At 39.8% G+C, this 14862-nt stretch overlaps 1 protein-coding gene across 1 annotated transcript in view; it reads left to right on the top strand.

Moving 5' to 3' along the window:
- Positions 1–238: 238 nt before the first annotated feature.
- LMBRD1 (LMBR1 domain containing 1) overlaps positions 239–14862 on the top strand; it is an 83358-nt gene continuing 68734 nt past the window's right edge. Inside the window, exons 1-3 of the mRNA XM_062608141.1 lie at positions 239–352; positions 1302–1478; positions 10404–10464. Of these exons, the coding sequence (XP_062464125.1) occupies positions 293–352; positions 1302–1478; positions 10404–10464 (298 nt within the window). The 5' untranslated portion in view covers positions 239–292. The remainder of the gene's footprint in view (positions 353–1301; positions 1479–10403; positions 10465–14862) is intronic.

Raw genomic sequence — 14862 nt, 5'->3', positions numbered from 1 at the left:
AGCGGCTCCCGTCACCGCTCCCCTGCGGCCGCCCTTTTCTCGCATCCTAAACTATCGCGACAGCCAGTCCGTGCGTGGCGAACCCGCAACTACCAGCCCTTCGCTGCACCCACAGCAGGACGTGCCCGCACGAACGGGAACCGCCGCCTACCAGCTGAAGCGAAACCACTGGCACATGACGTCATACGCTGCGCGCCTGGCAGCTTTGAACGCTGCTCCCACGGTGGCGCGACCCGCCCCGTTAAAAGTCCCGCCTCACGGAGTGGCTGCGTTGTTGCTGACGAAAGCGAAGATGGCGGCTGCCGTCTCTGAGCTGCTGACCGGATGGTGCCTTTTCGGCCTGGCGTTGCTGGTGAGAGGCGCATCCCGTGGCCCAGCTGTCCCAACTATGGCACCCCTTGTACTCCGCTATCCCTAACAGGGTTTTGTTCTTCCGTTTTCGGTCTCTCGTTGTTACAGTTCCGGGTTCCCTCTTGGTCTCCTCGCTCGGGCTGTCCCACTAGCTGCCCCGGCAGCGAGTCCTTTCCCGCAGCTCTTAGCGGCGGTGGCTCGTAGAGGTCGGTGGAACCCGCAGCTGACGAGACAAGGCTGCCTCGCCTTCCTGTAGTTAGAACGCTTGTGTGTGTTCCAGCCCTTCTTGTGTGCAAGCACTGCTCTTGCTGTTGCTCGAGCTGTGCTTAGCCAAGTACGGAAAATGAACTATGTGCGGTGAATATAGCACTGAAGGATGTGGACCTGTTGGAACGAGCCCAGAGCAGGGTCACAGAGGTGATGAGAGGGCTAGAGCACCTCTTCTATCAAGACAGGCTGAGAGAGCTGGGCTTGTTCAGCCTGGAGAAGGCTTGGGGAGACCTTAGCCTATGGGGGTCCTACGAGAAGGTTGGAAAGTGAGTTTATACAAGGGCATATAGTAATAGGACAAGGGGGAATGAGTTTAAATTAAAAAAAAGGTAGATTTAAATTAGTAAGAATTTCCTTACTGTGAGGGTGTTGAGGTGCTGGCACAGGTTGCCCAGAGAGGCTGTGGCTGCCCCACCCCAGGCAGTGTTCAAGGCCAGGTTGAATGAGGCTTTGAGCAACCTGGTCTAGTGGAAAATGTCATTGTCTGTGGCAGGGGATGGAACTAGGTGTTCTTTAAGATCTCTTCCAACCCAGACCGTTCTGTGGTGTTTAGGACTGAGGTTAAAAGTCTGCTGATGCTCTGTCAGTCATGAATACCAAGACACAGGGTTTAACTTCAGTGCCCGCTTTCTAACATCCTCATTGTTCAACTCATAACTTTCTTTTCTTGTGTGTTTCAGGCTATTCTGATTTTCTGCTGGGTTTATGTGCGCAAGTATCAGAGTCGTCGGGAAAGTGAAGTGATTTCTACTATAACAGCTATCTTTGCACTGGCAGTCGCTCTTATCTCGTCAGCGCTACTACCAGTGGATATCTTTTTGGTTTCATATATGAAAAATCAAAATGGTACATTTAAGGTATGGACTTTTAAAAATGTTAATTGCCTCTTCAGAAGAAGTACTTATGTTAAAAAGGGATGTTCTTGGGTTGACAAAGTGTTTTAACTGAATACTAATATATGATCTAGTGCCTGAGTATTTGGGAAAGCTGGAAACTAGTACTCTGAATACAGCACTGAACTTTTGTTTGAACTGGATTTCAGTTTTCATTTCTATTACCTGTTTTTGATATTCTAATTTGCAAATGCTTCTACTTTCTGTTGTGCAAAGAGGAGTGTGTATGCTGTCCTGAAAATATAAATAAATCTCTTAAATGTTGCTTTTTCGTACATCATTGTGGGGCATGATAGAATGCAATTTGTTGCTCCTTTGCTCAAAACCAGTTTGCATTGCCCATTTGAAGTTTATAAATATTTTTTTTTTTTTGGCCAAAATTCTCTTAATTCTGGTAATGAAACATTTGGACTTGTAAAGACTCCCTGTGTTAATCTACCTATGTTGTAGAGTCTGGGTTAACAAGCACTTTTTTAAAGAGGGAAAGGTGGAGTGACCCTTGGGCAAGGGGGATACAGTAATATCTCTTCTTGGCTGATAGGGCCTGAACTGAGCTACTGTTTTTGTGAACTTAAGCTGTAGGGTGTTGCTGTGCAGAATGAGTTCTTAGTGGGATGAGTACTCAGTGTGGTCTGCTGTAAGCCTTTCTGAAAGTAGGAGTTCTTCCCAATGCTTAAAGCTTCAGCCTTTTTAATTTTAGAGGAAGGTTCTTGAAGGTATTAACTTTGTGAGGACACCCCCATTAGAAATAGGTCAAACTGGAGAATATTAGTAACTTTAATAACTTCTTAGTTTGGTTTGGAGCCCACTTGGATCTGTAGTAAAAGATATGATCCTGGAACAAATGAGGGAGTGGTGCCTGTGCATTAAACTGAAAGACTGCGTTTCCTTCCAGCCCTGCTTCCAAAGGAAAACCTAGCTCCTGCTAGATCCTTTATAAAGCTTCAGAACTAGCTTGCAGCCAATGCTTTTAGCTGGTGCTCATGTAAATGCAAGTCATAAGAAGCTTTTGAAAATGAGTTGTGATGTGATTCTTGGGATGTTTATTACTCAGTAGTAGCAATACAGGACAAATTAAGCTTTTGCTTAATGCTGTTGTTAAAAGCTTGTGTATTCAGGCCTTCTTTCTTGAGAATTAAAATGACTGTAGAAGTTGGAAGAAGGCTTTCGTATGTCATGATACTAGCAGTTTAATGACAATAATACTATGTATTAAGAAATATATTGAGCACGACTAGCTAGAGAATAAACAATGATGTAACTAGGCCTAGCTGAAAAAAGTGTATCTGCTGGGGGCCAAGCAGAATTTCTAGTTGCAAAGGAGACCTATTTTGTTAATTTATGCATTCCCTGATTTGAGAAACAAACCTGTGAGGAGAATAGGAATCCCAATGGGGTCGTGTAGTCCCTACAGCCTTATTTAAGGAAGTATGTGTAATAGAAGAAAAACTACTATACTTGAAGTACTGTTTTTCTTGTGCTGTGGTGCATAGATTCTGTTTAAAAATTGTACCTGAAAACATGCTGTTAAACTGGTGGTAAAGCTTTTCTCTCTTTAAAGTACCCTTTTGCCTGTGCTTCTGAGGCTTCTTGGTCCCGCTTAGTTCCTAGTGTTTGTAGATGCTGCTCTTAGCCTGTTGAAATAAAATTGCTGCGTGCTACCTTTCAGAAGAATTATTTTTTCTCTCTTAAGGCTCAGATGAATGAGTTTCTACTTTGCAGGAGTAGCATGAGAACTAGTATGCTTGTCCAACACAAGTGTTGAAATTGGTGTGGAAATATTAATGTAGCCTTTCTGATAAAGTTGAGTGAAGTCAGACCACACAAACCTATATGTAAACACACAGCTTGTTGATTTGGTAGTCTCAGTTTAGGAGTAATGTCAAGTTAGGAGGTTCACAGCATCTAAATGTGAAATATTCCTGAATTGTTAAAGCTTTTAACTCTGTCCTGTGTAACAGGCTTTTTTTCCTGCTACTGCTTCACAAGTAGAATGGACTGGATTGGGTTCAGAACATTTCAGAGAGACTACTACCCTTTTCCTGGAGCTTTCTTCAAGCTCAGCACCTCCAAGGCCCTATATCTGACCTGGGGTCTGAAGGACTGGAGCTGGCAAGAATCCTTTATTGCTTTTGTATGGCCAGAATGAGTGGGTCTTCTCTAGATGATTCCCCTCAATGAATTTTTGAGGTGAATCCAGATAGCGGATGTGGATAATCTTCTCTGTAGATAAGTAATTAATTCATCAAAAAAACCCCACCAACTGGATTATTCCAGAGCTTATGCCAGAAGAGTAGTAGCAGTTATGCAGATCATAGGTAAACACTTTTTTGCTGCACATATTCCTTTCCTCTACCTCTTCCAACTGTAATTCCGTGCATCAGTGTTAGAGATGAGGAAGTCAAGGATGCTCAACTTACAAGGAAGTGGTACTGTATTTGGACTTTTAGTTAATTTTTAATGCATCTGACCCTACTATCAACTTGCAGGTATTGAGTTTTTTTCTGTGAACAACCTGCAAAAAGCATGTTATATTAATAGCAGAGGGTAAATTGAAGGCATAGTCTTGTGGTTCAGAATTCTCATTATGATTTGTGTGTTCAGTGGCAAGTAAAGGTGTGTGTCATGGCAACAAGGATTAGTTTAACTGTCTAAAGTGAGATACCCACGCAGATTACCTTTCTGTGAAGGCTGTCAAAATGATGCTGCTTTTTGAGTTCACTTAAAGCAGTGTTGTGTAGCCCTTTTCCATCATGTGTTCTGAGGTGTCTTCCTTGACAAGGGCCATATAGTATACCTTGGTCAGCCTTTGATAACCTTGAGGTCCTGTCCATTCTGACAGGACTGTTGAATTTAACATACTGTTTCTACATATTTCAATTAAGACCAGTTTTTCTTCACTATAAAGAAGTGGCTTATGGCATTTGGTACCTGTTGGTCTTGCTGTATTTTGTGAGACTTAACAAATGTTATCTTAAAGGTTTAATAATGATCAGTTTTGATATTAGGTTTTGCATAGTAGTTCTGTAGTCTTTTAGGGAAGGAGCAGTGGTGCATGGACTTGGATGGTCATTATTCCTATGTACCATAAAAGAGCTTTTCTGGAGGGTGGGATTACTTTGATTCATTGTGGCGTTAAGTAGGAAAGCAGGCTTTTGGTTCTAGCACTAATCAGAAGAACTTGAGTATTATTTTGTAAGTGAAGTCCTGATAATATTTGCCAGAACCACTTTAATCTTGACTGTTTTGGCTGTTTCCATTGACAGTGCTTTAATTTGTGCAGTGGAGTTCAAATATATCCAGTTGGATATGATCTGTTTGATCTGAAAGCTTGTTTGATTTATAACAAGCACTTGGGAACAGAAAACCTCACCCTGCCTTAAAGACTTAAGATTGCTGATGTCTGGGTCGGACCTACAAGTCTCATTAATATTTAAAACAAAGCTGATAGTGTTTTGCAGCAGAAAGACTCTTTGAAACAAGGATGTTATCACCATGGTGTCTTTTTTTTTTTTTTTTAATCTGTTGTTGATGCAGCAGAAGGCAGGATGTGATGACAAACATTTCTTTTTGGAATGTGTGTATTCTTGCTAATTATATGAAGTTAAGTCAGTGATATTTCTTTCAGTCTGGTTAGACTGAACACCTGATAAAACTTGTGTGTCTGCATGAATAATTAAAAGCCAGTTGTCTCCTTAATGATTCAAGTAGTAATGTCTGTTTAATAAGAGATCATTTTTGCAGACCATTCTATGAAGATTTTGTATCTTTATGTAGCTGCTTTAGGATACAGAATCACTAGATCTGTCAGATGTTTTTATTCTAGAAAGATGTTCACTGAGAAATCATTATCAAATGAGACCATGCTTCCTGTCCTTAGGAATTATTGTGTAGGAATTGTGAGATAGCAATATTTGGCCAGGTGTGGCTGAGATATGAATGGAGAATGTTATTCTCCATCTGGTGGTCAGAATCGTGGCTTTGTCCCATTTTGGAGGTAGCAGGTTGGAAGATCGGAGACCTGGGTGTGAAATTTCTTCTTGTGTAACCTGCTATGACCCACTCACCAGTTCTTGGTATTGCATCTTCGTTTTGTTGGCTAAGCTTTGGGACAGGCTGATCAGCAGAATGACTGGTCCATCTACATTTAATGAAACATCAGAAATACTGAAACCTGGAATGTTGCATCGTTTTAAGCTGTATTAAGGTACATTTGCAGAGAGTGGAAGATGTCTTCATTGGGTACTTGTGAAATTGTTACAAAGTCCTTTAGCGACAGTAGACATACCTGTTTTAAGAGGGACAAAAGAATGAAATTCATGGCTATTCCCTCACCAAAAAGTGGGGAAGGTAAAAAATGTCAGATTAGCTTGTACTGCTTTCATCTGGGGAAGTTATCTGTGCAGTTTGAATAATACTGTTCTGTTGAAATATGTTAATCTAAGTCATGAACTGGACATAGTTGCTGGCAGAAGGAAGACTGGGGGAAGCAAGTGCTCTTTGTAACTGATTTTCTATGAATGTAATTATAAAATTAATCTTCTGAGGGAGCTTTGCTTTGGTTTAACATTAGGTAAAACAGAAGTGTCTTAAACTGCCTTTTTTAATCTTTATTTACATAACATTTTATCAAAGGATTTAGTTTTTACACCTGTAACTGTACTTAAATTTCCTGAATCCCTCAACATGGCTTGTGTTAAGAAATCCGTGAGAGTAATACATTAATCTAGGCCATCATACTCATTGTACATATCCCTGCAAATTGTTGATTCCCTTATCTATCGATGCAATGCACTGGTACAGGTGTTTTAAAGATGGTAGGATGTAGGCTTGCTAACCTGCATGGAACAGGATGAAGTACAGCAGAACAGTGCAGAATGCCTGAATTCTGCAGATCTTAAGAGAATTTGTAGTCACATTTATGCATTTTAAACTGCTGTTGAAGGCAGTAATGAATGCTCACCTTCGTAGTCTGTTATGCTTCTGTGGTGTTTGCTGTATATATTGTAGGCTTGGGCTGTAATTGGGGAAGAAGAAAATGGACTAGATGTAGAGGCTGTCCAGTTAAGTTTTTACATTGAGTCCTGGATATGTGTGTCCAGTAAACTCATACACCTATCAACTTGAGACACCAGCACTGCTGCTGAGAATGTCAGAGCTCTGACGCTTACTACGTAGCAGTGCTTCTTGCTTTTGACAAAGACACTGCTGCTGTCACAAGCTTTTTGAAACAGCTCAGATGAACTAGTTAGCTGCTTTTGAGATGCTGATGATGGGTGCATATGGATAATTCGTCAGCAAGAGAAGAATTTTTCAATTTGTGTAAATGTGGGTCTTCAGCAGCTGACTGAAAGCTGACATAATAGGTATAATATACCATTAAATTCCCTTGAATTACAGATTTCATGGCAAAGTAAAAGTTTGTAAGTTCAGTCATGTGTACACAATGGTGAAATGTACACATCTTCATCTTTTAATGTAAGATAACATCTCAATATTTTAATATGCTGTAATGTATGCTTCCTAGTATATTACTCAGTCCTGTCGATAACTTAATTTGAGCGACAGAATGAAAAACAATTGCTGTGTCTTAAAGATTTACATCTGTATCCTGTTATAAATGTTACTAATGCTTTTTCTGGAGTTGGAGGAGAAGGATCCTTTTGGCAGTTAAGCCCTGTTGTATTTCAGTTACTAGCTATCTCGTCCTGTAAAGTGGCCATGACACTTAAACTTCAGGTCTTACTATAGCTTTTCATGCTTATTCTTGGTGTGGGTTTTGAATGTCTCTCCTTTGCTCACTGGAGAGATCTTTGTTGAATGCTTACTTGGAAGTAAATAGTGCCACCTGTTCAGTCTTGCTTTTCTCTTAGGTGTAATTAAAGCAATGCATTTCCATAATTTTTAACACTAGTTAATTTAAGCAGTCTAATATCCTGTGTACATATTCTAAAGATCAAATTCTTTTGTGGTGTCTTTTTATACAAATGGCTAGAATTTTTTCAGTTGAAATGCTGTTGTGCTTGAGCCTGACAGTCTTGAAAGGTTGGGCTTATTGTATGCTTGACAAATACTTAAGGTGTTCCTTTTGTCACTTTTGCGAAAATATTTTTCATGAATTTTTGCTGATTAGAGAACAAAATGCACATGTAACTTTCTACTCAAATTCCAGTTAAATGCTAATATAATGTATTTCAGGCATTGAATTTTAAAAGCTCAATATAAAGTGACCTATTCGAAGTCACTTAATATAGTAACACAAAGGAAGGGTGATACTGATTTTACCAAGGTTACAGAAAATAAGGTGTTTGTCATCAAGCCTGTGTTTTGTTGGAGTTTAGGCAGTTCTGAGAGAACTGATAAAGCAAGTGATAAGTGTCTTTGAGTTTTACCATGCGCACTCTTCAAAGAGTGTGTTCACTTGCATCTTTCATATGGTCTGTATTAGTGCATGTATCTTTACAACAACTGAAAGGGCTTGAGTTTGTAAGTTTGAAGAAAGCCTATGCATAGAAATTTAAAGGCATTTTGACAATGCTGGACCTTTTCTTACCAATTCAGTTATGTTGGCATATATCCAAAATTGTTAGCTTTTGAAGAATTTTCCTTCTGGATAACCACTTTTTTGATCTTGACTTCTTGTAGATTGGACCACACAAGAACAGTTCTGGACTATGTTTAAGCTGTACAGACAGGCTTGGAGTTCAGGATTCAGTCCCTGAGTTTGGCTGCCAATAATCATGTTAAAAAACATTTAGCTTCCTTAAACTAATAGTTTCTCTTGAGAAGAAGAAAAAAGGGATGGGGAAGAGCTTGACTTCAGCCTTCTGGCTGGGTGCAATTACCAATGTAGTTGAAGTTGTTTTTTCACTTCCATTCTCTGAGCAGTTTGTTAGGGCTGAGTAATACAATTCTGAAAAAGATCAGATTTTGTTCTCGTTCGCATAATGAATATCAATGCGGTTTGGGATTTACGGGATCTAAATCCTAACATGAGTTGATGGGTCTCTCTTTGGTAGGATTTGGGAAATACTACTCCACTAATTTCTGTGAAGAATTATGGCTTCTTGGTCAGCATGTGACTTTGTACAATAACTTCAGGAAAACAGTCTGCCCTTTGTATTATGTGAAGAGCTTCAGTGCTTACACCAGAAACTCAAAGCACACTGTTAATGTCTAAGCTCTGCTAATGTTTGAGTATCAAGTAATCCAGCAAGTTTAAATTGTAATACCTGATTTAAGGTACCATTTGCTGAAGGTAACTTGAATAATCATGCAATTCAAGTCTTGGTCAAACTAAAAAGTAAAGGGTCATTGTCCTGAAAAAGGAGATTATGGCTTAAACTGGGTGCATAACTAATAAAAATATAAACTTGTAAGATGCAACTGAACACAATAAGTTATTTGCATGCTTATATTTAAGTACTATTGCATCTGTATGTATAAATTTCAGTCATAATTATTCTGTGATAGGACTGCTGTGTGCATGGTGTACTGTGTCCAGGTCTGAGGCCTACAGTGCAAGAAAGACATGGAACTGTGAGAGCAAGGCCACAGTAATGGTCAGAGGGTTGGAGCATGTCTCCTATGAAGAAAGGCTGATAGAATTGGGGTTGTTCAGCCTGGAGGGTGGTGAGGCACTGGAGCATGTTACCCAGAGGAGTTGTGGATGCCCCATCCCTGGTAGTGTTCAAGATCAGGTGGGACAGGGCTTGTTAGTAGAGGATGTCTCACCCCATGGTGGAGGGGGGTTGGGCTACATGATTCCTGAGGATTTCTTCCAACCCAAACCATTCTGTTATCAAGCCAAACCTACTCTGTTGTTTCTGGTCTGTAAAATTTTACCATTATGAAACTCTTCTGTGCTTATTCCTGTGTGCTCAGTCATTTTCACCTTTGCTAGCACTATGTACCCAGTAATTTTTTAGAACCAGCATTTTTGTCTATATCGCTGTGTTTGTGTTCTTTAATGAGTGATTCTTTTGTAGTGTTGCCAAGTACAGTAGTAACAGGAAGTGAATCACTGTAGAGATTCTCAGAGGAATATGGATCTTATTCCGCATCTGGAATATTGTGTCCAGTTCTGGGCCCCTCAGTTCAAGAAGGACGGGGACCTGCTGGAGAGAGTCCAGCGCAGGGCAATGAAGATGATTAAGGGAGTGGAGCATCTCCCTTATGAGGAAAGACTGAGGGAGCTGGGTCTCTAGAGAAGAGGAGACTGAGGGGTGACCTTATTAGTGTATATAAATATATACAGGGGGAGTGTCACGAGGATGGAGCCAGGCTCTACTCAGTGGGAAACAATGATAGGACAAGGGGTAATGGGTACAAACCGGAACACAGGAAAAAAAAAAACCTAGAACTGCAAATAACTATACCTTCAGTTGCCTTTTACAAAACATCTTCAAAAAACTGTTCAGATTGAGTTTCAGGCTCAGTAGCTGCATTGTCTGATCTGTAGTAAACAGTTTTGTAAAAATAGGTATTAAGAGGCTGCTTAAATACTAAGAGAACAAGAGTGAGTTATTAGCTGCTAAAAATTAACTAATAATTTTATTTCAGTTTTGTATTGGTAATATAATGTATGATAAAAAAAAAAAAATCTTTAGTTATCTGGGAAGAAAAAAATGAGCTTTGAAGGTATGAGGCTAACAGCCAGAGGGTATAAGCAGTGGGGATACTGTTGCAGTGTCTGTCCTTTGAAATGCATCACATTCATGAATTGTTATTGGAAGGTAATTACCTCTAACTTAAATTCTAATGCAAACTGGGTGCTTAATGTTTTTCCTTAGGCATTTGATATGAGCAGTGGTTTTGATTCTGTAAGAATGCTATTGAATGAAACATTCTGTTTCATTTGATAAAAATGCTTCTGTCCTTTATTACTAGGACTGGGCTGATGCTAATGTTTCAAGACAAATTGAAGACACTGTACTTTATGGATATTACAGTAAGTATTTTTAACCTCTATTTTTTTTTATTTCCTACTCAGTTAATAGGACCTTCCAGTGAAGGCATGAAGTTTTTAGGGGCCATATTAAATTATCCCTTTTTGGTTAAAAATTAGTCTTGCATGACTTTGGTTAAACATGAAGACTTAGTGCTCTTCAGTTAATTTTTTACATTGAAGAGCCCCCTAAAAATGCAAATATGCTGAAGGCCAATCCAAAAAAAGTATAAAAAAAAAGTATAATGGCTTCTGTCATAATCTACTGTTAACATTTTTCCTGTGTGCATATTTAGAGGCCCATTAAGGGAAACTCAGTGTTTTGCTTTAACTTTTATGGCACTTTACGTATGCAGCAATGTGAAACTTGCTTTCCATGAATAAAGCTTGTGCAACTGTGAGTGGAACACTTAACGGTGTTCAGTTTCAGCAGCTACCGTATTCAAAGTTAACAGCTGCTCTAAAGGAGCTTAAAGGAGTTGAGTCAGGAGTGGTAATCCTAAAAAAAACTGAAGCAGAAGTTTTACAGAAATCAAGCCAAATAAACTGATTGTTTTCTGTAGTTTTAGAATAGTTTTTTAGTTGTCCTCCTGAAACTTATGAAAAGCTGTACTACTAATGAATGTATGTAAGAGGTATCTGTGGAAGAGTGATGCTTATCACAGAGTGAAATGCTTGCTTCGGTCAATCATATAAACTCAGACATAATTGCCTGCTTTTGGTTACATTTCATAAGACTTCGCATGGAAGACTGTGGGTTGGCTCTTGTGAATGTATTTTCTTAGATCAGGAAATAATTTGTTTTTAATAGTGAACTTGTTTTTTCTTAACTTACAGAATGCATGTTGCCTGCCAGTGATAGTGACAGAAACCAGAATGTGCAGTTTCATGCTGAGTGAAATGTGAAGCCAAAAGTAGTAGGAAACTTGTTTTCAAAAAGGAACTTTTAAAATGCTAGTTTATCTCCCTCTAAGAGTCTTCACTACAGAATAGGGGAATTCCTTTGTGTTAGCTTTTTGCTTTTATTAGGTTGCTACAGTCTTGTTTAACAGCTCAAGCATTTCACGAATCCTAACATGGAACAGTCTTCAAACTCTTCTGTGAACCATTTTCTATAGATTTGTGAAACTGATGGATGAACTTCCATAAGATGTTTTGGGCTGAGTCTCTTTGTAAAGCAAGATGTCCCTTAGTAAATCCTGAACTAATTTTTGGAACAGATTTAAGTAAAAAAAACCCAAAACAAACAAACAAAAAAAAACAACAAAACCCTGCTGTTGTTTTTAGCCTGTCTGCACAGGTCTACTTGAAATATTGTAGGACTAATGTTTTATTCCATAGCATATCCTCCAGATGGTGGTAGAGATTTAAAGATGTTTTTAACAGTATTTTTCTTTTGTGATCTTAATTTAAGGAATTGATGCATGCTTTTATAACTAGAGCTACATTGAAATGAACAGTAATAGGTAACTCATCTTTCAGAACTCTCCATCATTATTATATAAAAAGACAGCTTAATGCCTATCCTGCATCATTAGGCCTAGTCCCCTGCTGCTGTTACGCAGCATAGTGACATGAAAGCTGAGAAGGAACAAGTTAAACAACTTTTTCTAGTCTTGTAACACTATTCAATTTTTTTCTACTTGTATCCTCTTAAGGAAGTGTTTGATGTTTCTTAATAAATAGGCTGAGGAGAACTGAGATCTCCTATTGTACTTAAGAATATGAATACCAGGACTTCCTCTCTCCTGAAAATGTGGTGATAATTATATAGATCTCAGTTACCCTCTGTAGCTATAATGGCAACTTATTGTATAAATAATTGGTACACTTAAGTCACAGTCCTTCACAATCCATGTCACTTCTAATTGTAGCAAGAATTTGGAGGCTATGGTTTAACTGGTTGTCGTGGTTTAAACCCTAGCCAGACAGCTTGTTCACTCACTCCCAGTGAGTGGTGCCGGGCTGAGAGCAATTGAGGCCTCCCCCCCGGGGCTCTCCCCTTCCCTGCTCCTGGAGGAATGGGGAGGAGGATCGAAAGAGTGCAACTCCCACGGGTTGAGACAAGAACAGTCCAGCAACCAATGTACAACACAAATCACGACCGCTACCACCAACTACAACAATGATAAGAGAAAATAACAAGGCAAGAGAATACAATACCACCAGCCAAGAAACGAGTCCGACCCAGATGCCTGTGTCCTTGCGGGTAACTCCCAGTTACCCCCACCCCCCCACCCCACCCCCCCCAGGCATGACGTGGTGTGGTATGGAATACCTCTTTGGCTAGCCTCGGTCAGGTACCCCGTCTCTGCTTCCTCACAGCTTCCCCTCCTCCCTGGCAGAGCATGAGCCTCACAAAGTCCTTGGTCAGGGTAAGCATCACTTAGCAACAACCGAAAACATCGGTATCACCAGCACTGTTCCCAGGCTGGAAGTCAAAACACAGCACTGCACCAGCTACCACGAAGGAGAAAAATGACTGCTACTGGTGAACCCAGGACACTGGTATTTTAGAATATTAAGGATTACTTTACTACCTCTGGAGCTTACTGAGAAAGCTGTCACTAAATGTAGAAGAACTACCCCCTCCTCCAAGTTGTTATTCCACATGAACAATATTGTCTTTCATGCCCAGCTGGCTTCTGGGCTAGTCTCATACAGAAGTAGAATGGCTTTATACTAGTAGAATAACTAATGAGAACTTTTTCAGAACAAATCTTGAAATAACTCTATCTTGAAGGAGGTCTTCAGTAGTGTCGTGGTTTAAACCTAAAAGCTTTACTTAGGAAACCAGTCTGCTCATTGCTTTAAAGCCATAGTGGCTTAGTGTGTTAATTCTCATAAAGCCAACTGTAGTAGAACATGTCTGCCAGTACTTCAGTGGTAGAAGAATGATCAGTGGTTGGCAGATGCTCTAAAAACAGCATATCAGCTTGTGTTTGGAAGGAAAACCCTTTTCAGAAGGCGTTATAATTGGAAACTGTCCAACGGTGGTTTCCTGTGCACCACAATTGGGCTGAAACAATTGAGAGTGACCTAGTGCTGTGTTCTGTAGCTCTTCCTCTAACAAGCAAATCCTACTTGCTGAAATCACCTTGATGTTAATTGTCCTTTGGTGAAGTTTTGTGAATGGTGAAAGAATGCCATTGATAGATTCCAGTCTTCCTGTGAAGCAGACAGATTTCTTGACCTCATAGAATCATAGAATAGTTAGGGTTGGAAAGGTCCTTAAGATGATCTAGTTCCAACCCCCCTGCCATAGGCAGGGACAGCTCACACTAAACCATGTCACCCAAGGCTCTGTCCAGCCTGGCCTTGAACACCCCCAGGGATGGAGCGTTCACAGCCTCCCTGGGCAACCTATTGCAGTGTCTCACCACCTAACAGTAAAGAATTTCTTCCTTATATCCAATATAAACTTCCCTTGTTTAAGTTTGAACCTGTTACCCCTTGTGCTGTCACTCTAGTCCCTAATGAATAATCCATCCCCAGCATCCCTGTAGCCCCCCTTCACATATGCATGTGTTAAGTGTCTCCAAACTGCAGTGTGGCAAGCACTGTCTGTTAAATTCTATGGGGGTCTCTACATGTGTGCTTTAAATTCTGTTCTAAACTTCCAGTTTTTCATTTCTCTATTTCTTAAATGGAATTATTTTCTGAAGTCAGCAGTTACTGATATAACTTGGATGATTTTTGTGTGGAGTTTTATCTACTTACAGCAAATGTTTGATACTGAGTCATTAAAACAAGGACATTAAAACAAGGCATTAGTAGGTGCAAGTCAAATGTGGCTATGTGTTTTCATGGTTTGGTCCTATGAGAAGACATGCTAAATACTGTGGAAAAACTTGCACAGCTGTACTTGACAAATGTTGTGGAGTTACATCTATGGAAACTCTTCTAATAAGCATGATAATGGGAAGATGACAATTGCCAGGTCTAACTTTCTATATTTAGGTTATATTTTATATTGATATGGTGCAAAACAGCTGAAAATAAGTAATTTTGACTTCAGAATTACTTTCTGAGGTGAAGAATTTATTTGGTTTTTAAAACAAACCAACTTACCAAGAAATTCTTGCTGAAGATTGCTTAGACTTTATGGCAGGAACTGTTATTGTACTGGCTATACACTGAAGCACTTCAGTGGTAGTGCTTCAAGCTTCTGATACAACCCAGAAAAATGTTTTGAAACAAAAGCTGGACCTCTGAACCAGAGCAAAGAGCAGTCCTTGATTTAGAACTAAAGTCCATAGAAGAGTAATAATGAAAGCCGAGACAGTCTATCATGCTGCAAGGTAACAGTGACATTAGAGGGAGGGGACTATCTTTGTCACTTGGTTGACTGGCTGTTTGCTGCTGCATGATCTTTGAGTTTGAAGGTTAGCTTTCCAGGGA

This window comes from Pezoporus occidentalis, unplaced genomic scaffold (assembly GCF_034315485.1).
Source record: "Pezoporus occidentalis ecotype Australia unplaced genomic scaffold, CSIRO_AGI_Poc_V1 ctg13, whole genome shotgun sequence".
NCBI lineage: Eukaryota > Metazoa > Chordata > Aves > Psittaciformes > Psittacidae > Pezoporus > Pezoporus occidentalis.
The sequence above is the reverse complement of the archived record's forward strand: the minus strand, read 5'-3'. Positions and strand labels throughout refer to the sequence as shown.